Below are 25285 nucleotides of genomic sequence, written 5' to 3'. Positions count from 1 at the left end.
GCATCGCATCGCATCGCATCGCATCGCGTCGCATCGCATCGCGTCGCATCGCATCGCGTCGCACGCATCCTTCCTCTGCCCGTTCTCATTTATTTTTGTCCCGACTTTTTTTCCCCTCGTTCGAAGGGTAATCCAATCGGGAACGATGATTGAATTATTAATTGAATGATGCGCGTGTACGAGGTCGCGCGCGCATTTTCGCGTGCACGTTCTCTCTCTGTCGCCGCGATCGAACGATTGTTCACCGCGAATCGTTCGACGGATAGCGGCGTTTAACGTGGCTGAAAAAAATGTACGTTTAGCGATACGTCGAACGATCGATCGCGAAACGCCAACCATCGATCTCTGCGAAACGATTAACTCTGCAGTGTTCGCGGTTGATGTGGTGGATGCGTGCGAAATGTATTTTTTTTTTTTTTTATTTTTAATACTGCTGCAATTCTTTTTAAACGATATAGTTTCCTATATCGTTTAAAATCACCCAGCTATATCATGCTGAAAGGAAGACTATCGATGTTTTAAGAAAATTTTCCTCCAACTAAGAGTCTTTCTAAAGATAGAAACATACGAGTCGATCGAGAACGACCTAAAGAACGCAGCAGGGTTAATCGTATCTATCGTAAAACTCGCCGATGAAGAGTACCGGTCAACTATGATGACATTTAAGATATGAAATTTGTTTGACGGCTTGCCGGAATTTCTCTCGGATATACTTCGCGTTTTTTCATCATTTCGATCAATTTTAATATTCGTGTGATTATTTTGTCGTTGATTCCATACACGCTGTTTACGATCGTATAATTCAAATTTTGGAAATTTCCCATTTAATTCGTCTGAAATAAATATCATAAAAATTGTTCTATATATCGAAAGTTTCTATGTTTCAAACGTACCGCTATTATTTATCCGCCGTGAACGTTGCAGGATTTATAGATATTTTAACCCGATCATCGATGATTTCGATTAATTGAATTAATTTCGCTGTATCCTTGTACAGTCGCGCGACTTCCGCGAGATTCGTAGCAATACGAGCATCTCGCTCATCCTTTTCTTCTTTCTTTTTCTCGATAAAATTAAAGAACAGCCGTCAGAAGCCGAGAGAAGAAGCTTTGGAAATTGGCGCGAAGGTGGGTGGAAACGCGAGAGAGCAGAAAAAGTAAGAGTCGACGTCGGGAAGAGGTGTACGGCCGCGAAAGGAGCTTTGTCTCGATCGTTGTCGGCCTTGAATAATCTCGTCCTCGGAAATTTGATCGACACCGGTCAAACGGGTCGACCGGACTTCAAATACGCAGGTACGAGATTCTTGGCTCTTGGCTCTTGCCTCTCTTCTCCTCTCTTTTCTTTATACCATCTCGCTTCTTCTTTCCTCCTCTCTCTTTCTCTCTCTTTCTGTCTCTGTCTCTCTTCCCCTTTCTCTTTCTCGATCACTCAACATTTACGCGAACGACGTCTCCGGGTCCGACTTCTTCCGTCTCTCGTTCCGTTGGAAACGAACACGTCGGTTAAGGAGGAGCGTGTCTGCTGAGGTCGTCCGAAGACGAGCACCCTGGAGAAGCAGAAGAACGACAGCATCGATCCTCCTCTTCCTGCAGGAGAGAAGCGAACACCGAACGAAACGAAAAGGCACAAGGCCGGAATAACTCGGAAAGTGTCGGAACGATAATCTGACGGCAGCAACGTGACGGACGGACGGGACGTCCACTTCGCGTCCATTTGCTTCTCCTTTCTCTCTGTCTCTCTTTCTCCTTCTCTCTCTCTCTCTTTCTCCTCCTTTTCTCCTTCCTGCTCCGTCGAGCCCCTTTCTACAAGCGCGCGCGTCCTACAGCTTCCCGCAGATCTAGACAAGCGTTAAACGTCGATTAAACTTCGACGACGGACACCTATGTGCCTTTGAAACGCATCGCGCTCAACGTACGGAGCATCGTTTACCGATATTCGCCTCGCGAGACATCGGCCACGATTGTGTAACGTTGCTCGATTCGAAAATGTAAGAATTCGCGAGATAAACGCGTGTAACGTACACAGGTGTGCACGTACAGTGGTCCACGAAAGTATTTGGCTATGTTAATCGAGTTTAAATTTAGAAACTCCGAGATATTCGTTACAGGTATACATCCTCGTCTCTCCCTGTATTTTCGTGTCTAAATTTGACAAATCAAGGTAAAAGTATCCGCTAAACGCTAAAAAACGATTTATCGGTATAAATAGATCGATATCTTTTCGTGGAGAATGTCCAGCTGAATCGTTGGAAAGGTTATGAAAAATATGGCGTGACATTTAAAAAACTAAGAGTCACCTCGGCATGCCAGGAAATGTAACGAATTAAAAAGTCACACTCTGTTTCGGCTGTTTCGAATACAACGAATTCTCTTTTGCTGACTAACGGTGCCGTATATTTAATTAAACGATCGATTATCCATTGCGTTAATAAGCCTCGATATTCCATAGCACGGTGGATACGAATTGCAGAATTTTTTACGAAATACGTATCTTTCGTTACGTCGGCAATGAAATATCTGAAAAATGTTTTATATAACGCAAACAAGCTTATACGATACGTACAAACTTTCCACGGTAAATTCTCGATACTTTCATGAACCAGCAATGGGCCGTGATTTTATTAATACGTTTAATAACGATAAAAGGGTAAATAAACGGATGAATTAAAAACACTTATCGATGAAAACGTATGCATAGACAAAGTTTGGCGTTCCACAGAGAATCACATGGAACGTAAAGTACGTAGGTGATGTGTGGCGAACCACGTCGCGGACGAAACACGGGACAGGACAGTGCGGGATAGGACGGGGCGGGGCGGGATCGAGCCGAGAAACCCAAGCGGGGTCCAGTGGTCTTGTTTCCGAATATTAATTCCAGTCCCGTCATCTCGAGTCGTCGTCCGAGTGTGCGGGACGAGACGAAAGCCAGGTGCATCGAGACGGATCGAGGTCGTCACGACGGGGATATTAATTGCGATGCGTCGCCTACGAGAGAGAGGCGAAAGCGAGGTCTCTTCGATGGCTTCTTCTTATTCCTACGACGCGATGTCGCGGCGATTGATTCCGACAAGCATAACCGGACAGCGTGTAATCGGAATAATTGACGTCGATGGAAGCGCGTCGAACGGAAAACGATCGTGTACCGATTCGCCGTGAGTCGCGAATCGTTGCTATCTGGTGGACACGGAGGTGAATGTAAGAGCGAAGCCGGAAAAGTAGAGGCACCAGAAGCAGCTGGATACTTTTGACGCGAAGCTCGAAAAGCCTATTGTGCGTTCGTTTGAAAGGCACGGTTGGGATCGGTGGCCGCGATACCATCTAGCGAGATCGAGCGTCGTCCGCGGCCACGATCGCGGCGAATTAAGAACGACCGGAGGCTACCGCGCCGCCCGCTGGCAGGTGCTTGTGGACCGTATTATTCGCCGCCTGCTTATCGTTCGCCCTCGCATAAATTCAAGCGAAAGAACACGCGACTTCGCGGCGAGAATCGCGATCCACGAGTCGCGACCGTGTTCCTGCCGTTCGTTCCGCGAATCTCCCTCGACGTTTCGTCCGATGCTTCGTTTCAGTCGTTTTGTACTTTCACCCGACGTCCGCGTGAATTTTTCTTCGCTCGCCGAACGATACTTTGGCCATACTCCTTCTGTCACGGCTGCCTCAACAGTTCCGTCTGTTCAATTTTTTTTTTCTTTTTTCTTCGTGAATTATTATGTATATTTTTAAGCGCGATAGTGGCCGGAACGAAAGTTCGTGGGAACGCGCATTCGTTGTAATCTCTTACTCGTCCGATACAAATTTCGCGAAACATAGTGGCGTCTGTCGTAGTTTTCGTTGGAAAAACTCGAACGGTTTCGCTAGGATAGTCGCGCGACTATTTCTCGAAGATAGGAAAATTGTATTTTTCATATTGATGTAAGTTAAGACTTGGAGAATCTGGATTTAGTTGCGTATTACAGATGTTAAATGTACGTTGCACGTAATTTCACGATCGATCAATCGATTAATTTATCGTCTGCCGTGACACGTCGTTACGACTCGACGGAATATAAGGAACTCTTTGTATCATTAATCGCAGAACAGTATTTTATGATAACTAGCAGTGAACTGACTTACATCATTATGATTCTTAACCATCCAACCGAAGGTACGTGGATCACGGTTTGCAGATAAGGTCGAGGCCCACTCCATGGAAGCAGATCCAAATCTTGGTGAGAACAACTGTGCGCCCACTGTGAGAAGGGTGAAAACGCGTCTATTAAACCGAACACCAGCGTATTTCTCGTCCGTTCACGTCATGCAAACATCGACTCGTCGATCCTCGGCGAATCACGAAGCCAGTCGGGTCGCTTTCGCGATATCGCTTACCCGGTTTTGCCCGGTCCTCCTACGGTCGTCGACGGAAATAGACGATACGCGTGGCAATAAATATCTCCGTATTATAATTAAGCCGCATCCAAGAACCGTGGCATAGGCGTTATGTACGAGAGACACGCAGATAGATGGACGACCGAATGTACGCGGCGCATCACGGTGTTCGTCGCGAGCTCGACGAACGTGTGAGAGGATCGACGGTGTGAAGGAGGCAGGAAGGAGGCGAGGAGGAGGATTGGTGAGACGCGACGAAGACGAAAAGTCAGAGAGGCCGAAGAGTCGAAGAACGAGGAGAGACAGGCAACTTCTTTGGACGCGATCTTGGGAACGAAGGCGCGCTTAGCAACCGTAACTCGTCGTAGTTATCGGTAGTGGACAGTTATATCGACGCGGTTGGTTGGAAGCGTACGCGCGGATGGCGTTTCAGTGGCGCGCGGCATCGCATCGGCGAGCTACGAGCGAGGAACGAGCACGGCCTTGTCAGCCCGTCCGGCACGTCCGTCTGTTGCTCCTTGAGTGGCAGCGATTCATTCCGCTCTCCTTACACTCCCGTGTACCGCTCGCTCCTACCGCTTCTTCGAGCCAAACCAACCAACAACGCATCGATGCACCAACGCGTCTCACACCGACTCCACTTGGCCGCGTCAACGTTTTACTCTCGCTCGATTTTACGTTGCACCGGTGCTACACTGTATGCAAGTAAGTAACTAAGTAAGTAAGTACACCGGATTCTCGTCTTTTTCTTTTTTCTTTTTTCCTTTTTCTCTCCATTTCCTTTTTCCGTTACGGAACGATCTCTGTCTACGATCGAACTTTCGTTGAACCGGTATTAGGTAGACGGAATGCGCTCACAGTTCGAAACGGTTTTAATCGCCGCGAAACCCGTTCTCCGTTTCTGATTAATTTTCAACCTGGACATTTTGCCAGATACGACGAGGCGTAATTGAAAAAGAAGAAAAATGCCGATTCTTATGTCGCGGTATAAATTGCCGATTAATCAACGTCCCGCGGTGGCGTATATGCAAACGCACAAGCTAGAAAACGAGATTATTAATCGATTGGTAAACGGGAGATCGCGATCCAGATAATCGAGCGCGCGGATCGTCACGGCAAGGTACAAGGCCATCCAGTTCCTCCAACGCGTGGTCTAATTATGTATTTGTCTACGGTATTCCACGTCGTCTTTGTTATCCTTGGCGCGATCGTAATCGCGTTCTGGACTTGGTGATCGTCGCCGACAAGCCCGGAAGGATGAATTCAACTGCGGTCGACCATGTCAGCCCTCGCAGGTCCTCGTATAGTCGCTCGTACTTTCCTCCCTAGTCGCGACGCGACGCTTCCCGAGCGTACAGTTTGGCCAGCAGCCGTAGCCGCACAGCCGCAGCCGACTAATATCTCGTTCTTTTGTTGCGTTTCGCGACAATTCGCCTGCCTACGCTCGCAACGAATTTCAGGCTGATTATTCGGGGCGGTGGAGTGACGTCGGTTCGCTGGATTAAAATGCTGCTAGTAGGACTACCCGCGGAAATGCGAAGGGAGAAACTGTCGAGAGGGAGGGAATATACGGCGCGCTACCCTCGGGGAGTACGGTTGCTTCTTCCGCCCTTCCTTCCGCCAGTCGTCCGTCCTGTTTCCTCTTTTCCCACTTTTATAATCGAAGATGACGTATCGAAGGCGCGTCGATTCGGATCAATTAGACGCGACGCGAGCGAACGACACCCGCGGCGAGTGCAACGCACACGTAGCAAGTGCCAGAGCTGTGTTGCGCAATTGAACTAATATTATTAGCGAAATTTTACGTGTCGCTAGTCGAAGAGAATTAAGTGCTTTTACAAAAGCAACTGCTGCTCCGGTTTCGCAATTTTATCGTTTCATTAAACGCAGTTACTTCGTGATATAATTACAAAAACACTTACGGCGATTACGTAACACGACGGACGTATCGTTGAAACACTTTCAAACGTATCGACTGAAAATTAACGACGGTATGTTTTTTATTTTCTCGAAAAATAAAAGAAAAGGAAAATTCGATCGTCGCAGAACGAGAGATCGCGCGATCTTTTACTCGACTGCCTCGAGCTTCTACTTAACGCGGTCGAGTCTCTTTCAGGGGTAACCGGAGTTCGGAAAAAAACCAAGGTAAGTATATTACGTAGATTCGTAGAAAGATGCGTATTCATTCGTCAAAGTTCTATCATGGTAGACCGATGGTAGAAAGTTGCCGGGGGTAGACGCTCCAACTTCCTGATTTGCATTTTCTCGAGATGGACGGGTGGAGAGACCGAGTAATCGAAGAAGGAACGCGATTTTCGAATAGCCGATTAACGATTTGTGGCTAATAAAATAATGAAAAAGACACGTTGATTCGAAGAAGTTCCGCGTCGTTGAGTTTTCCTTGGTCACGAACGATTGTCGATTCCCTGGACTATTTCTGATGACTCGATGACTTTACGATCGTACTGTTGCGCCGCAACAACGACTTTTATTTTCAGCTGTTCTAAAATTAATAATATCATAATATTATCGATTGGTAAAATATCGTGGAAGAAAGTTCGAGTGTCAACGGCACAACTAGTACCCGATACAAAGAAGTAGGAAAATGGAGTGTTTCTCTGGTGAAACTCGTTCGTCTGCAACGTGTTTAATTGTTGCGTCACGTAACGGAAATCGCGACGATCGAGTGGCCATGTGATTTCTGATGCATAAAAGGAATGTTAAATCTGTTCGTAGATGGGAACCAACGTCGACGGTGCAGAATGTCTCGCTAGAGGGAATACAGTTTCGGAAGCTAAAGAACGGCGATAGCTCGTGAAAGACGAAGAAGGGCTGAGAGTCGGTCGTTAGCGCGTTTTACGGCGGCATTAAGCTTCTCTTAAACGACGCACGCAAAGTGCTCCTTTCCACACCCCCTGGCGGTCCTTTCTCGTTCTACCGCCGCCAGTTCGTCTCTATCTACCTCGTCGATGCGCTAACCGTTTCGGTTCACCGCCACCCACCTACGGCTACCGGAAAGGTGTTTGCTATCGCGCGAAGATCGTCCCCGAGTCGTTCCGCTCGATTTTCCCCTTACTTTCGTCGCTACTTTTCCGTCGCTTTGCACGCGTTCGCTTTAGAAAACGGTGCCGGTAAAGCGCGAAATCGTAAAGGGAATCGCGAAGAAGCTCGAAAACCGCGAGTGAGCGAGGAAAATCGAGAGGAAAAAGTGAGAGAGGAAGAACCGAGGAAAGAGGAGAATCCAAAAGTAGAACGGAAAGAAAAAGAGGATTGGAAGGGGAACCGAGGCAAAACGATGATCCTAAGGAAAAGTCGAAGGAATAAGAACAGCGTGTTTCTTCCTCCTACGTATTATCTTTTATCTATTTATTTATTTAACCGACGTAGGTTCTTCGGTATTGCGCACACGAGTGCGTCAAAATGAAATAAAAAAAGAGAAGAACAAACAATAATTTCAAGCTACGATTTTTATAATTTCCTTCGAGATACTATGGATACTGTAAGGGAGGTTACGCCTCCGCGAATGCGATCGACGATAACGTTGCTGGTTGTTCGCAGTAGAGCATAATCTATCGAATGACGATCCAAGTTATCCGAACTAGTTCGGTGCATACAGCGATACGAAGAAGTTGTCTTCTTTTAACGACTATCGTAGGAGCACGTAATTTAAAAAGTTGGAGAATTTCTGCACAACTAACTGATTGAAATTTTGATGTACGCTTTTACGTAGCGATAGGTTTATCCCATAAGTAAACGTAAAATATATGAAATATCGAAGAGAAAGATCGAGATCGTATGGAGAAAGAATGAAGGAAAGTAGGGAAGAAAAAGAGGCGTGAAAGAGGAAAGGAAGCGACGAAAGAAGACACTGAAGAGAAAGTAACCGAGAGATCGTATAGAATTGGACTGGCGACGAACAAAGTGCGGGATTGAACGTATCCGCGACAGAGATCAGACGTCGACTGGTGGGCGTGTATAGATACATATAACGCGGGCAGGTAGACAGGTAGGTACGCGTGCGGCCGTAGAAGAGGACGGGGATGGATACGGGGACGGGATTGGAACGGGAGAGAGGTGGAGAAAGAGAGCAGGGGCGAAGGGTGAAAGAGGCAGCGGGTGCAGGATGAAAGGAGGGAAAAGGTGGAAGAGGGAACGGAGAACGCGGAGGGCACATAAGTCCGGCGCTGACATCGGTGCAACCCTCGCGTCGGACTCGAGTATCGACAGATATTTAAATGAATATTCCTCCGCTGTTAGGGATCCGCTCTTTGAAATCAAAGCAGAAGGTACAACGGTTCATTTAGACGTCCGCCGATATCCCGCGCCAGCCGGACCGTGGATACAGGATTTCGCTTGTCACGTCATTCGAGGGTTATCGCCGAGACCGGCACGATTCCCTGCTAGAGGCTATTGGAGAGAGGAGTCGCGTGTCCCTCGACGACCCCGTTTGTCCGGCACACGCACGCGGACTTGTACTTTATCCGCGTCGGTTATCCGCTTTCGAGCGACGCGATCGTTCGATATCTCTGGCCTGTCTCGAGCGTCATCCAAGGTTCTAGAACGCGCGCGCCATCAAACCTCTTCTTGCACGAACTAGCTTTCGTCGCAATCTTCTGTGTTCGAGCCGCGAGACCCGTGTGCCCTCTTTCCCTGCCACCTGTTCCGTATGCGAATTAGTACGGTGTCCCAGGTTGAAGTGGAAAAGGGCGAAGAATATACACAGTAGTAGCCGCTTTAGCGTGCACAATGCGGGACCATATCTGTACGTCTATCCGACCAGGTTGCTTCTGTTGCGTTTATAAAAAGTCGACCGCGTAAATATCTACGATCCAATAATATATCTTCGGATTAATCAGCCAGATAATCGCATCGAAAGTGCCGTGAAAGCCGTACCGATCACGACATCTTCCTAATTTCGTTTCTCGACCGTTTTCATATCGATCCTCGTGATCGACGATCGTAACCGAACATCGACCATCCCAGTCATCCATCCATCGACGTCGTAGATCTCAATCGGCGACTTCCGTTCTCGACGAAGCGAAAGCACCGATGCAACCGCCTGCGTCTGACCGCGTTGTCGCACTTGGGCCCGGTTATCGCGCGAGGTTCGAACGAACATGGATACGCGTTATCGCGTCGAACGGACAACGATTTCCCATCAAAACGTTTCGTTGGATAGCTATGTGCGTTCGAGGTATCGTAAATTAGCGGCAAGAACGCGCGCCGCGTTTACGTTGGGAACGAAAAGCGAGTCTCGTTCCAGGACTATCATCGTCCCTTTGGTTTGCGCTCCGTGGACCGATTCTCGATAGAAACGAGCGACGAGGATCTCCCGTTTCTTGCGGCAATTGCGCGCAGAGCAACCGGCAATAAATCTCTCCGGGCATTTCTAATTTCTCCACCGAAATGCACGCACGGACGTAGAACGCACACGCTCTGTGCGACAGCGTCGCGAACTACCGCTTCGACGGTTCTTTTTCTCGACGTCGACTCGTCCGAATAACGAAACACGCTCGACTCGGTCTCTACGCGATAACAGCGTACGATACTTATTTTTTTAACCTGTTAACCGGATTCTGCTGTAATCGGGTAATTAAAAGTCGATAAAACAAGTAGAAAATCTTGAAAAGCATAATTTATTTCCAATAAAAAGGGAGCAAGGACGGCGATTTAACTCGAGTTTTCCGGTTAACAAGTTAACAACGACCTGCCGCAACTTATGAATCAACCATCAAGGGCAGCGAAAGGAAGAGCAAAGAAATGGAAATCATTTAGCTGTAGCCGATGGACAGTTTCGCACGCTATGCAATTAGACGTGGATATAGCGAAAGAAGGACGCATGCAAGTAGATACGTACTCGTTAACGCGTTTGCATTGTCTTTATACCGATCGAAGGTCAGCGATACGGACGTTCGACTGTCAATCTAGCAAACAAGGATGGAAAGCATAGAAGTAACGTGGAAACGCGCGAGAAGCGCGTACAATTACTACGGAAAAATAAAATTGCGTGCAAACGGGAATGCGTGTGCGTGCTCGTGCGTACTGCGCTACGTGCGTTTGCGTGGGTTAAGATATTTACCGGTAAGATTATCGCCGCGTTGCTGCGGCCACCGAAAAGAAGGCCTCGGCTGCTGCTTGCTGCGCATGTCTCCCGTCCGGTGCGACGGCTGCGGGCCGCTCGCTTTTCAAACGATCGGAGACCACTACTTACCTGAAAGAGAAAAAGTCAGAATGGTCACAAAAATTCGTTGGTCGACGAAACTACGCTTAACGCGAGCCCAGATACGAGAAAAGAATTTTCCACCCTCTTTGGCTGTGTTTTTCCGAACGATGGGCGAAACGGCCGAATCGCGTCCCCCGCGCAGCCACAACCAATTCCCGACCCTTCTCTTATCCACCCGTTACCAGCCATCCTAACCGGCCGTATATCTTTCCACCGTACGCCCTCGAAAGCGGCCGCCTTTGTTTCAGATATTTATGAGGCGTTTTAATTCGCGCGCCGCGCCACGCCGCGTCACCCGCCGTCGCCCGACCTCGGTACTCGTCGGCCGTCGTCGCCGCTATTCGACTCCGTTCGTTCGTACTCGGCCGTACTCGGCAGCGCGTCGTGACCGACCAAACGACTAGCGCGGCAAGGGGATGGCCGCGTTAAACCGCTACCATCGGGGGATGAGGAGGCATAATAGGCATAAGGGTGCTCCGATAAAGCGGCAACCGAGCTCTCTTCCCTTCGCGTACCCCTCGTATCCCTCCTCCGCCCACACCACCCTCTTTCCAGACGCAGGCCATAAGCGCGAACAAACTCTCGCTCGTATATCTCGGCTGAATGGTTTGCTCGTGGTGCGGCGCGGCGCGACGGCTTCTCGGCGTATCGCCGGGCTACCATCGCGTTCCCTTTCGTTTCTCTTGGTCTCTCACTCTTTCTCTCTTTTACTCTCTTCTTCTTTCTCTGGTCTCATTTCTCGTTCGTCGCGAACCACCGCGAATAACCGTCGAGCTTCTCGAATTGAACCGAACCGGATCGAAACGCGTTTCTCGTCGCGTCGAATTTCAAACGAACGATATCTGTCTACGTATTCGTTGACTCCGAATCGTTGATCGTTAATCGATAAAAAGTAGAGACGAAAGGAGAGAGTCTTTGTCTGTTTTTCCGTGTCGCGACGTTCTAGAGAGAAACGGTCGCGAACTCGCAGCTACTCCTCTTTACGTCGTAGTCTGTTGCCGAGTTTAACGGCAACAGTACGTCACCCTGTCAGCCCCTTTGCCCCTCCTTGTCCCACGCTTTCCCTCTCTCGCTTTCCTGTTTCTCTCGGCCGTAACAGGGATCTCCGATGCTCTTTCGTTCAACCTTACTCCGTTTCTCTCTCCCTCCCTGCCTGCCCCTCCATCCTTTCGTCCTCGTCCCTCTTATTCTTCGTTGTGCGGCGTCCGCGCGCCGTCCTCGTCGCGCTTTTCTTAACAGCCTTCACTCTCTAAAAGCCTGAGCGTGATCTATGGCAGGACGTTGCGTCACACGGGGAACAGATGCAGTGCTCGTATATTACTCGGCCATATCTAGCGGGCAAACGGAGAGAGAGGAGAAAGGCGTTTCGAACAGGGGTGCCAGGGGGACGGTATCGCGTTCGTTCGAAGATCGTTCAACGCCACGTATAGATCGCGATTAATATTCCGATAGCTTTTTTCCGCTCGATTTCTGACCGAGTCGAGCGACGAAGACAATTTCGGGAAGAAAAAGCGAAAGAGAAAAGAAGAAAACGCGTGAGCAGTTGAAGAATAAGGAGATAAATAAGTAAAACTAGAAGGAATCGAGCAAAAATCGAAGTCGATTCGTAAAAAGCGTGATAAGGTAACGAAGGATCGGAACGCGTGGAGAAGAGGAAACGCGTGTTCGTGAAAATGCTAGCCAGCTGTCTGCGCGTACAGACAGGAGGGAAAGCGGAAGGGAGAGAGTTGGGAGGGAGGCTCGAAAACGCGCGTCGGCAGGGTAGACACTTGGAGAATCCCATAAATCAGGTCAGGGTTGGCGACGGGGGTGGCTGCGCGGCGGTAGTTACAGAAGGGAGGCCAAGGGAGCGGAGAGGAGTTAAGGGAGCTCGCTGCGACTCCGAGAGAGCCGTTAGGTAAAGGTCGACGCACAACAAACCCACGCCGAGAACGCTGAAACGTGGCGCGCATGCTCGTAAAACGTTTGGCGCCAATTCCATTCGACAAGACGGATCGGTGCGTCTTTGAAAGAACCAGCGTTACTCATCGGACTCGATTTTTAGACGCGCAGTCACTTTCGTCATCGGCGAGATACACGCGCGTTTCAAAAATTCGTTGCTTTAGCCTTCCCCTATCGCGTTGCCTTATATGTCAAAGTCGAGAGGTTTATCGTTATTTCCTGTTTAAATAAATAAATTAAATACAGAAACGGCGACACGATTGCGAGGCTATGTACACAGGCTAACGCATTGTCGAATCGAGTCGATCTCTTTTCCGCATCCTTTCGCAACTTCCCACGTTTAGCGTTTGCAATTATTTTAATTATTTATAATGTGACACGTTTCTATATTTAACGACGTATTCCTGTTTTGTTTTGTTTCAGTCGCAACATAACCTCCGGAATTTTATAGCTTTGTAACTTTGTAACTTCTACATTTAGTTTCCCTTGTTGCGTTACAGGGCCAACGTTCGTTAGTAAATAATAATGACAATAACGATAGTAAATAAAATTATGTGATCAGATCAAGGAGGGTTTTCGACAATTTTGGAAAACATCGATCGTTTCGTCTAAAAGTTAATCGGTAAAAGTTGGTCACATCTTATAGGCAAGAACGAATAGGACGTACGTACGATTGCATGAATTCTTTTCATTGTTTTCAGGTACATAATCAACTCCTGTTTGCTATTGTAAAAAGCTCGATATATTTCCTTAAGTTAATACGATATTTTGAAAAGTTAAAGTACGCGATTAAATTGGAACGCACAAAAGATTCCGCTATGATTTCTAACATCTTCTTAGAGGCTTCCTACGAGACGTGTTCGAATACATTCACGAGTACCACGTAAACGTACAAGAGCGTCTAATAAATATTCCCAAGTCCCTACACACAAGTGTTACTTCGTCGCTCGTTCTTCGATAACACTTCGTGACCACTGTAATAACGCGGAAGGAAAAGATCGCTTTTCTGCATCAATCCCAACCATCGTTCTTCTCGATATACGATCGTTTGGAGAACTATCCACTGACCAACGCGTATAATACGAAAGTCGTAATAGATACGTATTACACACACAGACACATACACGCGGATTCCCGATGCAACAAACGTTTGACATACCGCCGTGTCATCGATTCGTCCTTTTGACGAAAGGAACGTGGAATTCGAAAAGTGGCGGTTACGATACTCGCGGTCGATACTCGCGAGGTTGCGGAGAAACGCTAGGGGTGGGCGAATGGCAAAGAAGAGACAGGAAAAGAGGGCGACGTTGAAGAAGCTTCGGAGGGACCCCAGATGGAATCGGTGCAGTTTGGAATATTGGAAAACGTCGAAACGTGCGAGAAATCGAAGCGGAGGGGTGAGAAGGGGAAGTGGAGGCGGCAGAGTGCGAGCAGGCCACTATTTATGACGCGTACGTGAATTCTTGGAACAGCGGGGATACCGCGTGTTCGTGTCACGGCGTCGCCGAAGAAAGAGAGCAACGGAGGTTCACCGGGGAGGGACTCGACTCCGGTGGAAAAGGGGCGACCAGCCTGCACCTCTGTTGTACGGTAAAAGAGCGAAGCTGAAGGAAGGCGCGCGACGAAGCGTATTCGTAGATTCGACGAATCTCGAGAATCGAACGTGTCCGACGTGGAAACGTCCGTCGTTCGCCAACTATAAAGGTATCGGAAGAGATAGAAGAGGCCGAGGCACGAGACAGGAGACAGGAGAGAAAAAAGCGAGGCTTCGATTGATTCATTGGACGCGCGTGCCTGGTTTCAAATCACCAGAATAGAATCCGTTGCCTTTGGAATGCCAGGCTCACGGCTAATCCATCGAGCGTCTTTATTGCTCTGCGACATTTATAAAACGCCGGAGAGACGAGGGCTCCCTGCGATCGCGCCCATTCGTCACCGATTATAAATCGTCAAGACACCCCTTTTTGTCGCTCCGTGTCGCCTATCCTTCTCGCGCCGAGCGTTCGCCCTTGTTTCGTGCGGATGGTCGGTTCGGTCACGGTTTTCGTAATTTCTGCGTCGACCGCGGCGATCGCTTTCCAAAAATACGCGGCCACATAAGAATCGAGGAAAAATAACATTCTTTGCGCAGCCTCTTCGCGAAACAACTTACGACCGACGGATTCGTAAATTTCGAAAATACGAAAGGGAGGTGGTTTCCGGATAAGAGAAAAAGGGTGTGCCTGTTTTTTGTCGAGCTAAGGAAACTCTGGATCTTACGGCGGGCGATACGGTGTTTCAACGTAGCTGCGAACAGAGAAGCAAGATGTATTTGTAACGAACGAGGACAGGTATGTTGTGTAGGTCTAGGCGGTCGAAGAGTAACGGAAGTAACCGTGAAAGCTTGATACGCCGCACCCCGTGTACCTCCCTTACGAGCGTATAGCGAAGATAAGGCTCGCTCGTTGCGTCGAAGCGTCCCTGAGCGACCGTCCTGGAACGTCGTGAACGTCTCGAAACGTATACCGATGCTTCGACCCGAGTCCCGTCCCCTATTCTTCCTTACGACCACCGATCTCGTTCTCCGGAGCATCGTCGACTCGCTGGCGTAATATCGTGCCTGCTCCTCTCGCCGCCGTTATGCCGAGTTTAGTTCGTCCATAGACGAACGGAAGCGAAAGCACGAGAGAGAAGGCAACGCACTCGTGAAATCCTGCCGTCCTCTTCGCTCTTACTCGTCGTATTGCCTTCTTACCAAACGAAAGAGAAGAGCGCAGAGGTATCGAGGATAACGTTCGCCAAGGAAAATAGAAACGTCGGTATATAGCCGTGGTCGGAAGCCCGTTTAATACTCGTCTCGATGGGCCAGGGTTTTCAGTAATTGGCAAGTTAAACAGCTCCCCGGTATGCACCTCTCTCTCTCTCTCTCTCTCTCTCTCTCTTTCTCTCTCTCTTTGTCGCGACTTCTTCTCTTTGTTCTTACCCTTCTCTCCACGCTTGCCTCGCCTTTCACGGCGAAACGCACTCTGCTCGGGCAACGCTCTCCGATACGCTGGAATTTTCTTATCGCCGAAATACTGTAATCCCTATGCGGGGAATAAGATGCTTTAATTAGGCGGAGTCGGGCCGCGATCGATTTCGAGAAACTCGCCTCGAAAGAGTCGAAAATTGTCGGCCGAAACGAGCGAGAACTTTGCTCCGAGGAAATCGAAAATGATGGTAGTGCAAAAGGTGCGTTTCAAGTGGAAACGATGCAAGATAAAAAATAACGATACATCCTAATAAAGTACTCGCAGCTTGTCCGCTTGATGATTACCGATTGGCTGCGCGCTGTACGCGTGTCCCATTAGGTGAACCGAACCCGGTCGAAGCTTTCCTTTGGACAGGACCGGGCGAGTCGAAGCAAACTCGATTGGAAAGAGTGCGCGGAAGAGACGAAGAGCGAGAAGAGCAAGGAGAAAGAGAAGGAAAGAGAAGAAAGTACGGTAGAATGAAAAGAGATAGTGAAACCGAACGAGAGAGAGAGAGAGAGAGAGAGAGAGAGAGAGAAAGAGAGCAAATGGCGGCAAGAGGGGGCAAGGTAAGTAGGTATAAAGGAGCGTGACTGGACGTGAGTTCAATACGCGGCCCTCGAGCACAGCTGTCACTGACATCGCCGCAATTCGAAACTGACCACGACAGCTAACCTCCGTACCGGCGGACCACAACGGCGGAAACTTATACCAGCCTTCCGATTGATACGTCCTGGCCACTCACCATACGCCGAAGGGGACGGATTAGTTGGCGGATGGCAGCAGTCTCCTACTCTCTACTTCTACGTTCCATACTTTGGCCCTAGAGGTCTGGCTCTTCCTTCGCAGCGAATCGAAACGGCCAACGTTTGCACTTTCTTCTCTAAGTGACATTACGCACTGTTGACCAGTCGTTGGTTGACCATTAGATTCCACAAAATATATCACGAGTACGCGCTTCATCCTGACAATTAGCGATTTGGATAAACGCGAGCGTCACGCGACTAGAGCGACGAGCAACGAATACGAATTTTGGCAAATTTTGCCATTCCTTCGGTCAGATGCTACACTCCCAATACGATGAAATTGGTATCGTAAAACGCTATGCGGGTTTATCTTCAGTTATCGTTGATCGAAAGTTAAACAATTGTATACGGTCGTTTGTCCCACGATTTTACGATTCCATTAAACGTAATTACGGATACACTCGTAAGAATTACGCGATACGGAGAATATCGTATTTGAAAAGATTGAAACGCATCGATGAAGCTAAAAATGGTATTCTTGTAATTTTCACGAAGGCACACTACTATTACTACGATAATTGCATCATCCAGTCGTCAAACTTGATGGATGGAAAATATTTGTTTTCCAAAATCGGCCTGACAAGTCGTCAGCGATCAACGTATGCACGAATTACCGCGCATAATACTAGCACGAGTCGTTGTGCACAAGTTGGAAGCATTCGGTTGGTTGGAAGTGGCGCTGGAAGAACGAGAAAACACGACGAGAGCGAGCACAGAGGGCAGCCGGCTGTTTAATAGGTGAACAGCAAATAAGAGGATTCGGAAATAGCGCAGTCATTGTGGGATCCCGCGAGCGAGAAAGCTTCGGGCCGCGGTAGGTAGTCATTTCTCGATTCATCGAGGAACGCGAAAGGCAGCTAGCTAATAAGGGCCGGTACGATAATAGCGAGCAGGAAAAAAGCTACGGAAAGAGAGGACGAAGGGAGAAAAGGAATGGATGGAACGGAGCGAATGGTCGAGGGACGAACGAAGAAGAAAACGAAGTCGGAGGTACTTGGAACGAAGACGGTCGATCCTTGGTGAGAAGGGCGAAGAGGTGATTGATGGAACGTCAGTCATGGTGCAGCCATCAATCTCCCGTACCTATACCTTTATTATTTATTATCCTTGCCGCTACGGATACTTTGCTTCAGGTACATCGTATTTCTCTTTTCCACCTATTCGTCGGTATAGCTCCGTCTCGGTTCGTCGCTACGCCCGATGCATCGGCGAAGCCCAAAGGCCGTCCAGTGACGAAGCAACCTTCCAGCTACGGATCGTCCACGCGTCTATACAACGCGATGCTGCGTGTACTCGCGTTCGCGAAATCGTCCCTCGCCCATCTTTCTGTAGCTATACGTCTCGATATTCATAGGCGGAAAATTTTGCAGAACTCTTTTTCGAACTCTGTTCGATCGTTGCTTGATCTCCGTCCACGTGAAACGATTCGATGCTCAAGAAATAAGCGACACCGGCTTGCAGAGATTCATCGGTCGCGAGAACAAGTAACAAATGTATGAAATTTCTGACAAAATCTAATATTCGCGTCTAATGTGGCAATCGAAAGCTTCGAGACCAACGTTCTTAACGCGAATATCTTTCGAGCAAACCACGTAACTGAATTTTATAAGGAGACAGCTTTGACGACACGCGATCCATCGACGATGTATCGAAGAAATGCAACTTGTCGCGTCTTTCTGCTCGCTCTTGCGATCGAAATTAGATCTGTTGCCGAATTTTCAACGTGGTAAAAGCAGCGCGAGCTATAGTCGCCGAGTATCGTCACCCTCTTCCTTTACAAACACGCACGTACGATTCTCGTACGTATGTGTAAGGACGAAACTCGCTGCGCTCTCGCCCCTGCTGCGTCACGAAACAAATGCGCTTTCAGCCAATCATCGTGGCCCGCCGTCCATAAGGATGATGATCACGATGACGATCACGATGACGCGGTGGAAGATGACTCGTCGCAGCTGTCAATCCACCGGGGCTACAGGCAAACCTCGAAACTTGGTTTCCACTCGGCTACGACCATTGAGCCTCGACTCGATCGAGCAAACGCTCGTCTTATACGAGACGAATAACACGAACACGCTTTCTATTTATTAGATCGTCCAATAAATTCGTATCGTTCATTTTTCTGCTATTTAGACGCTTTAGGCTGGTTTCACACCGAGATACGAGTGGTACGCGTATGGCAGACTGCGTACGTATCGCGTGAACTTCGACATTTTTTTTTTTTTTTTTTTTTAAAGTTTCGTCCATCGTCTTCGTTGGAAAAGTATCGTTGTCAAGATACGCGGAACGAGTATCGCGAGATACGGCGTCTCGCGAGAATAGTCGTGCGAACGCTTCCATCGGTCTGCTATATTCGGTATCTATGATACGCGTATCTCCGCTATGAAACCAGTCATAGAACTTGGACGCGTTATTTTAGATTATTCACACGGCATTGACTCGAATGTAAGACGCGGGAATAGTAGAAAAAAATTGCACAATAACCGGAAGAATCTAAATGCTTGCGATTCATTGATTTTCTCCTCACGAGTGCCTTCTCTAGACTGCACTTGATCTTGCAAGATTGATCATCTTGATCGCTCTATTCATAAAACACGTCATCAAGAGTATAAACTCACCGCGGCATAAACTTATCGAACGACCCAATACTGTCTGCTTTCTGCGACACTGCGTTGTCATCGTGGATATCTCCGAGACGAACGAAACCGATCGTTGTAAAATTGATTATTTCGAGATCGATCTGCCGGAGAGCGCGATTTTCCATCGGGCGTTCGCTCGAAAGCACGGGCGTCGCTCGATTCTTCGACGACAAACGTAAAAAAAGGAACAAAGAGGAGGGGGGCGTGCGCTAAGAAGGCGAAAGTCGAGGAGAAGGAGACGCGCAAAGGAAGGAAGGGTGGACGCATCAAGCAACAGGGGCGGAAAAGTTGACGGCTTAGACGTTTTAAATTTCTCGGGGCATTCGAGAAGACATCGAGCAACTCGATCTTTCGAGCCGGACGCCGGAGATACCTGCACCTGAGCCTCTTACGCGTTTTTTTTTCGACCTTTTCTTCTCTTCCAGAGCTAAACAGGTTGGCTACCCGCGGCCACACCAGGAAAACGCGCAGATCCGCCCGGACGAAATTTTACGCTGCTCTGGCCGCGACCAGCTAGCGCGCGTTCTATTGAAAAATTGCAAATACCGTTCCGATCGGTTCAAACAGACGCGACAACGTATTTTCCACGCGTACGTGTCCGTCGTTGGGATACTGCGTACCGACACACCGTAGACAGCACGATGTAATGAATTTTTCACTATCTTCGCGCGGAAATAAATCGTATGCCGGGTTGCGGGTCGTTAATCGCTAACGCGGTTTAATACGCGGATCGACTATCGATAATTAACCGGCGACCAAGTACGCCAGGTGAGTCGGTGTTACTCATTAATATTTTAATTATTCACAATCCAGAGGCGCGCGTGCGGAGTTAACGATCGTGCGCGGACGGATTAGGATTTACATGATTTGAGGCAGGTCAAGACCGGGTACACGGACGAGCGTTGTAGGTATGCGTAGAAGTGGGCGAGAGCGGCGGCCACGGGCCTCTGCTTCATTCATAGTTAAACGCCGCTGTTTATGAACGGGAATACCTATTATGTAATGCATCGTCGGCAACAACGAGTCTTTTTATATCCGCCACGTGGCCGAACGCTGGATTACGCGTTCCTTCTGCCCGGTTCGAACACTTGCGAGCTACGCCGCAGGCTAATCGACGCCGATATCGACCGCTTCCGCGTCTTCGTTCGTCCAGTGGCTACCGGTCCTATCTTCGTCAACGATTCTCCTTGCATCTCGATTCACCGATCCGATGATTCCTTCGTCCGTGAATTAGTATTCGCATTCATAATTAACGTCCTATCGGGAAATATACGACGTTGTAACTTGCCACATGTTCAGCCTCGTAATGTGTATAGCGTTTGACTAACTCGGCAAGCAGCGGTAATCGTCCAGCTATTAAATACTAATAACGCACGTACCTCCATCGATATATCGTTCGACAGGCCATCAAGAAATCGTGATATCGCGCCTCGTTACGATATTATCTTTTTAAGTTTGTATGTGCGTTGGTATAACGCGTATTTTCCTATTGTGCGCAATGTGTATGTAACCTAACGTATTTTTCATCGACGCAAGAAATGCATAAATAATTGTTCTCAGAGCGGATTGGTTGTGGCTGTCGTCGAAACCAGAAAGCAAATTACCACGATCGATAATTCCATTTACAACGTCACGTATCCCGATGATGGAGTCGGAAGATGCGAAGACAGTGTGGAAGGTGTCGAGGGAAACCTGAATGCTGCGTAACAGAGTTGGACGAACACGCGTTAAGATCGATAAGACGAAAGAAAGAAAGACTCGTCGATTTGATTTCGTCATGGCGGAATCACTGTGCTGGTTTCCCAGCATCCAACTGCTAACGGACGAGCCAATTATTGTCATTTTCTCTTTCTCCGTGAACGGAACAAACGATATCCCTCGATCATAATTATCGATACTCGGACGATCGATACGTTCGAATTTACGAGGTCCTTGAAACGTAAACCGATCACCGATGCGTGGAAACGGGTTAATTGGAATCGTACTCGCGCGATCGATGAGAATCGATCGTGTCGATACGGGAACCCGTCGTCTTTCGCTCCCCTTCAACGGCGATCGATAAAATTCTGACGAATGGCATTCCGTGACGAGGCTGTATAAGATCGTCCACGAAATTTCTCGCCGAAGAATCGGGGTTACACGGTCGACGAGCCGGTACCACGGAATCGTAAAACGGTCGACGAAAAAATTATTATTTGAGCGTGGCGATCGAACGTTCGTGACGATGCGATCTTCGTTAAACGTACTACGCAACGATAGACAAATTTCTCACAGTAGCTTTGATCGTTACAACGATGAAGATATTTTTTTTTTCGATATTCTTATTATTTCGTTATAATTATTATAATTTAGTATTATTTAGTTGACGGACTGTAGCCTCGTCTGTGTCGCTATTAATACATATTTTCCTACTTTGTGTAGTTATTCTTATTCTAATATATTTTTTCCTTCGCAACAAGAAATACACGAGTAAATATTCTCGGAGCAGATTGGCTGGATTTGTTGCCGGAGACAGAAAGCAAATTATGACGATTAATAATTCCATTCATAAAATCACATATTCTAACGATGAAAAATATGCTCCGTTCACATCCATTACGCCGCATTCAGGTTTCCGTTGACACTTTCAAGAGTGACTTTAGATTTGCTGACTCTATCATCGGGATATTGATGATTTTCTGAATTATTCATAAAAGAACAGACACGGAAAAGAGCAGAATTAATCGAACAAGATACGGATATGAAAGCGCGAGCGAAAAAGCTGGTACAGCAAGAATAGATCAATTTCGTTTTGTATTTATTGATCGATCCGAGGAAGAGATCGACTCGTTCGACGATATTATTCGCCAGGCTGTATAAAATGTCTGACGTTTTAGAAGAATCTTTAGTCGATTACGTAGATCGGTAACGATCTTTTCCTCGAGAAACTTCTCAATGGTAGAAAAATATGATTATTTGAGGGAAAATGATTGAAACGACGCAGCGAGATTGTTCGAAGAAAATCGCGTCTCTAACGATTCTTTCCTACTTTCCTTAAACCGATGGAATTTTCTAAGAATAGAAAATGAACCAAAGAACGGAAGAAAGTTCAACAAGCTCTCGGCGATCAGTAACATCCGGCATATTAATATCCCGCAACGTTAACAACGATGCGAGCGTCGTGCCCGCCGTACGACGACGCAACGTTCGACGCACAGTCGATGTTCGCCGCTTGCCAGCGCGCCTATCGATCAACCTTGTCAAAAATAATCGATCGACTTGACGAGTCTCAACCAAATCCCTCGTGTCGACGAGCCAGACCGGACGTTAACGCGAACGTCCAGCCGGGCCGATCGGTCACGAATTTTCATTCCGCCCTAAAACGGAGTCCATCCGAGCTGTACGAAGCGAACGTAGATCCAGTAACGAGTACTGTGCGAGGCTGGGAAGGAAACTTGGCGAGATGGTACAGGGGCGAGAGGAATACACCGAACTTTGTACAACGTATAGGATACGTAGCGCGTGTAAAAATATTTTTTGGAAACGGAAGCGCGTCGAAACTTTAAATTTATCTAACGCGATATACGCGTTGGTCATCGTGTTCTACAAGTACCGGTCGCAATTCTTTTTTTTTTCTTTTGCATCGGGATAAGCTACTCTGCCATCGTCTTTCTGCTCGCTGGTCGAATCGTTATATTCGTAAGAAATGATAAAATGAGAATATATTAGGTTGTCGGAAAAGTTTCCTTCGTTTCATAAGGTGATGATAGACGAAGAATAATTTTTATATTTGTTTTATATTATTTTATTGAATTAGGTATGATCGATTCCCTTATATTTGTATTATTATATTCGTGCATAATTCAATAAATTAATATAAAACAAGAAATATCGTGCGTCTATTATTTCCTTAGAAAGAAACTTTCCGGACAACCTAATACGCATAATCTAACAGACAGGCGGAGAACGCTTGGGACGATAATACGCTACACGGGAAAAACGTTTGCAGGATCGAAGCGAGACGGAAACCCATTGCGACCGATAAAACGTTCCTTTCGTTCGAACGCCGCGTATTAAATTGGAAGATCAAGGTTGCACATTGTTGCGCCGATGTCTATCCCGCATTTACGTTTTCCTAGCCCGTGAATCCTACACAACCTGCTCGTTGAAAGGTCGATCGCTTCGAGCCTCGCTCGACTCCACCCAGACATCGTTCTCGCATCCTTCTCGTTTTGCAGCGTCGTTGATGTTGCACGTCTGCGACGGTGGCAACGACAACGACGACGAAGACGACAGCCCGACAACTTCTCGCGAAGGATCAGTGTCCTCGGACCAAGCAATGCCACTGCCACCCCTTCCCACTTTCTTCCCACGCAACGAACCGTGCCGAGCCGTGATTCACCGGTTTACACGCGACTTCGATACCGTTACACGCGTGTTGGCACAGACGGTACGCGCGTGCAGCTACAGAACCGAGAAACCGTGGTGTCGCCGCCTCACCGACAATAGACCGCGTTACGACGTGGTCGCTGTCGTTGCGAGATCCTAGCTCCTCCTCGGAATGCAGTTCGTCGTGTCGCGAGGGAACGCAGGATAAGGGGGAGAAACTACGGATAGACAGAGAGGGAAGAGACAAGAGAGTGATCTACGTGCAAGTGGGTGGCACTCTCGGCACGTATGCACGGCGCTGACGTAACATGCACGATTATTATTCGCTGTTATCACCCGGTACCGTGTTTCACCTATAACGCGCACACGCTCGCGCCTTCCTCCAGCTACGACCATAATCTCTCGCCTTTCCTTCTTAACGCGCGAAACTCGCCAACCAATTCCACTCGCGTAAGTTTCTTCTCGAGTCCGCCTATGGTTCAGGCTCGACGCGGTTACGATTTTTTTGAAGCTGGTTCCGCGATTTGGATTCGCGTCGCGCGATGCTACGATTCCTTGGGGACGATCCGCGCTACGGTCGAATCACGCGCAGTCAAGCAGCGGTCAACGTCGCTTACACGCGATTCGGTAACGGCGTTAACAATAGGCGGTTCCGGCGAGACGAATGAAAGTCTCTGGAACGATGCCTAGGTTGACGCGATCTGACCGTAGCCGTGATCGTTAATCCGAATCAAGTTTTAAGAGCCTCTCGTATATTGGATTATTAGCTCCTTAAGCGTGCAGCAAAATTGAGGAAACCTACGCCTTTCTTCTGCTTCCAACGATAAAACCAAGAGGTAGATAATAACGTTCCGTTAAAACAAAGGCGGATGAAACTAGTTGCGAAATGAAAATCCTCGATCATGACATAACGTTGCAATACGACGATTAAAAATCGTACGGCGTGTGGTATGTTTTAAAACATGCAACGCGCGATCCGACGTGGCAGTACCTTTCCGTCAGTCATCTTTTTTCGTAGCCGCGTACAAAGCTCGAAAGCGACACAATTTCTGTCTGTTTTCGGTCGAAGAAACCGCACCGATAACGCGCCTTACGCCTCACAGCGATTCTTAACCCGACGATGGTTCGACTGTCCCTGGGCGAGTTCGCCGATCGCGACTCTCGAAAGGGCGAATTTCGTATTTGGTGGCGGTTCCGGTAGCGTGGAACGCGACGTTCGATCTCGAGGGGGATGATTCATCGAATGCCGTGTAGACGGAACGACTCGATCGCGTGCGAGAAGTAAGTAGCTGGTCTCGGTACGAGAGTACGGTGTAGGCTCGGCTCGATCCCGAAATTAAAGACGGTTCGTGTAACGGGTGGCGGTGAATCGTGGAGCAAAGTATGTAGGTACGGGCGCGGAGAATCATCAAGAATGATTTATGGCGCAGCCATCGCGGGGACACGCGCGCGCGTCGCCAACGCGATTCTCTCTGTCCGCGCATAGCAGAATACTTGTGTCCTGCGAAATCCGGAGAGCAACGACGCGAGTAATCTAACTGGTGATTCACGGTGGAATTTTTCCGCTCGTGGCAAGAGGCGAGAGAAAATTTATCGTCTATCGCGAATACATAAAGTACGTCGTTCGCGTTTCCGGACTTCTTCGAGCACTAACTGCGAGATATCATCTATTCGGGCCGCGATCGTCTACGTATCCACGGCGATGGATGCAACCGACCGAGCAAGCGGACCGCGAAAAAGTCGGTGAATTTTTCGAGCTGGCGACATTACGGCGAACACAGAGTGCAGATAGGGAGAGGGGGAGAAACAAAGCCGAGCACCACGAGACTCTCTCTGTATATTTAGATGGTTGTGCAAGGAGAGTAAGTTACGAGCCGTCCGGCGACGTCAACTTGGCAGTTTCTTTGATCGATGCGGCGCCCGAAACGCTGCCGCAATCCCACGCGAGAAATTTCCG

The 25285-nt window shown here is 48.2% G+C and overlaps 1 protein-coding gene across 7 annotated transcripts in view; it reads right to left on the bottom strand.

Moving 5' to 3' along the window:
- The window catches only part of LOC126922509 (protein tiptop), an 89700-nt gene that overhangs the window by 24471 nt on the left and 39944 nt on the right, over positions 1-25285 (bottom strand). For 3 of the 7 annotated variants that reach the window (XM_050735089.1, XM_050735091.1, XM_050735090.1), the window contains one exon: positions 10444-10575. The exons of 2 other annotated variants lie outside the window; for them this stretch is intronic. In XM_050735089.1, the coding sequence (XP_050591046.1) occupies positions 10444-10510 (67 nt within the window). In that variant the 5' untranslated portion in view covers positions 10511-10575. Of the gene's footprint in view, positions 1-4112; positions 4229-4364; positions 4386-10443; positions 10576-25285 lie in introns of those variants that run through there. 2 more of the 7 variants (XM_050735095.1, XM_050735094.1) reach the window with 2 other exon arrangements.

Source organism: Bombus affinis, chromosome 12, assembly GCF_024516045.1.
Source record: "Bombus affinis isolate iyBomAffi1 chromosome 12, iyBomAffi1.2, whole genome shotgun sequence".
Classification (NCBI taxonomy): Eukaryota; Metazoa; Arthropoda; class Insecta; order Hymenoptera; family Apidae; genus Bombus; species Bombus affinis.
This window is presented reverse-complemented; position numbering and strand designations above follow the sequence as displayed.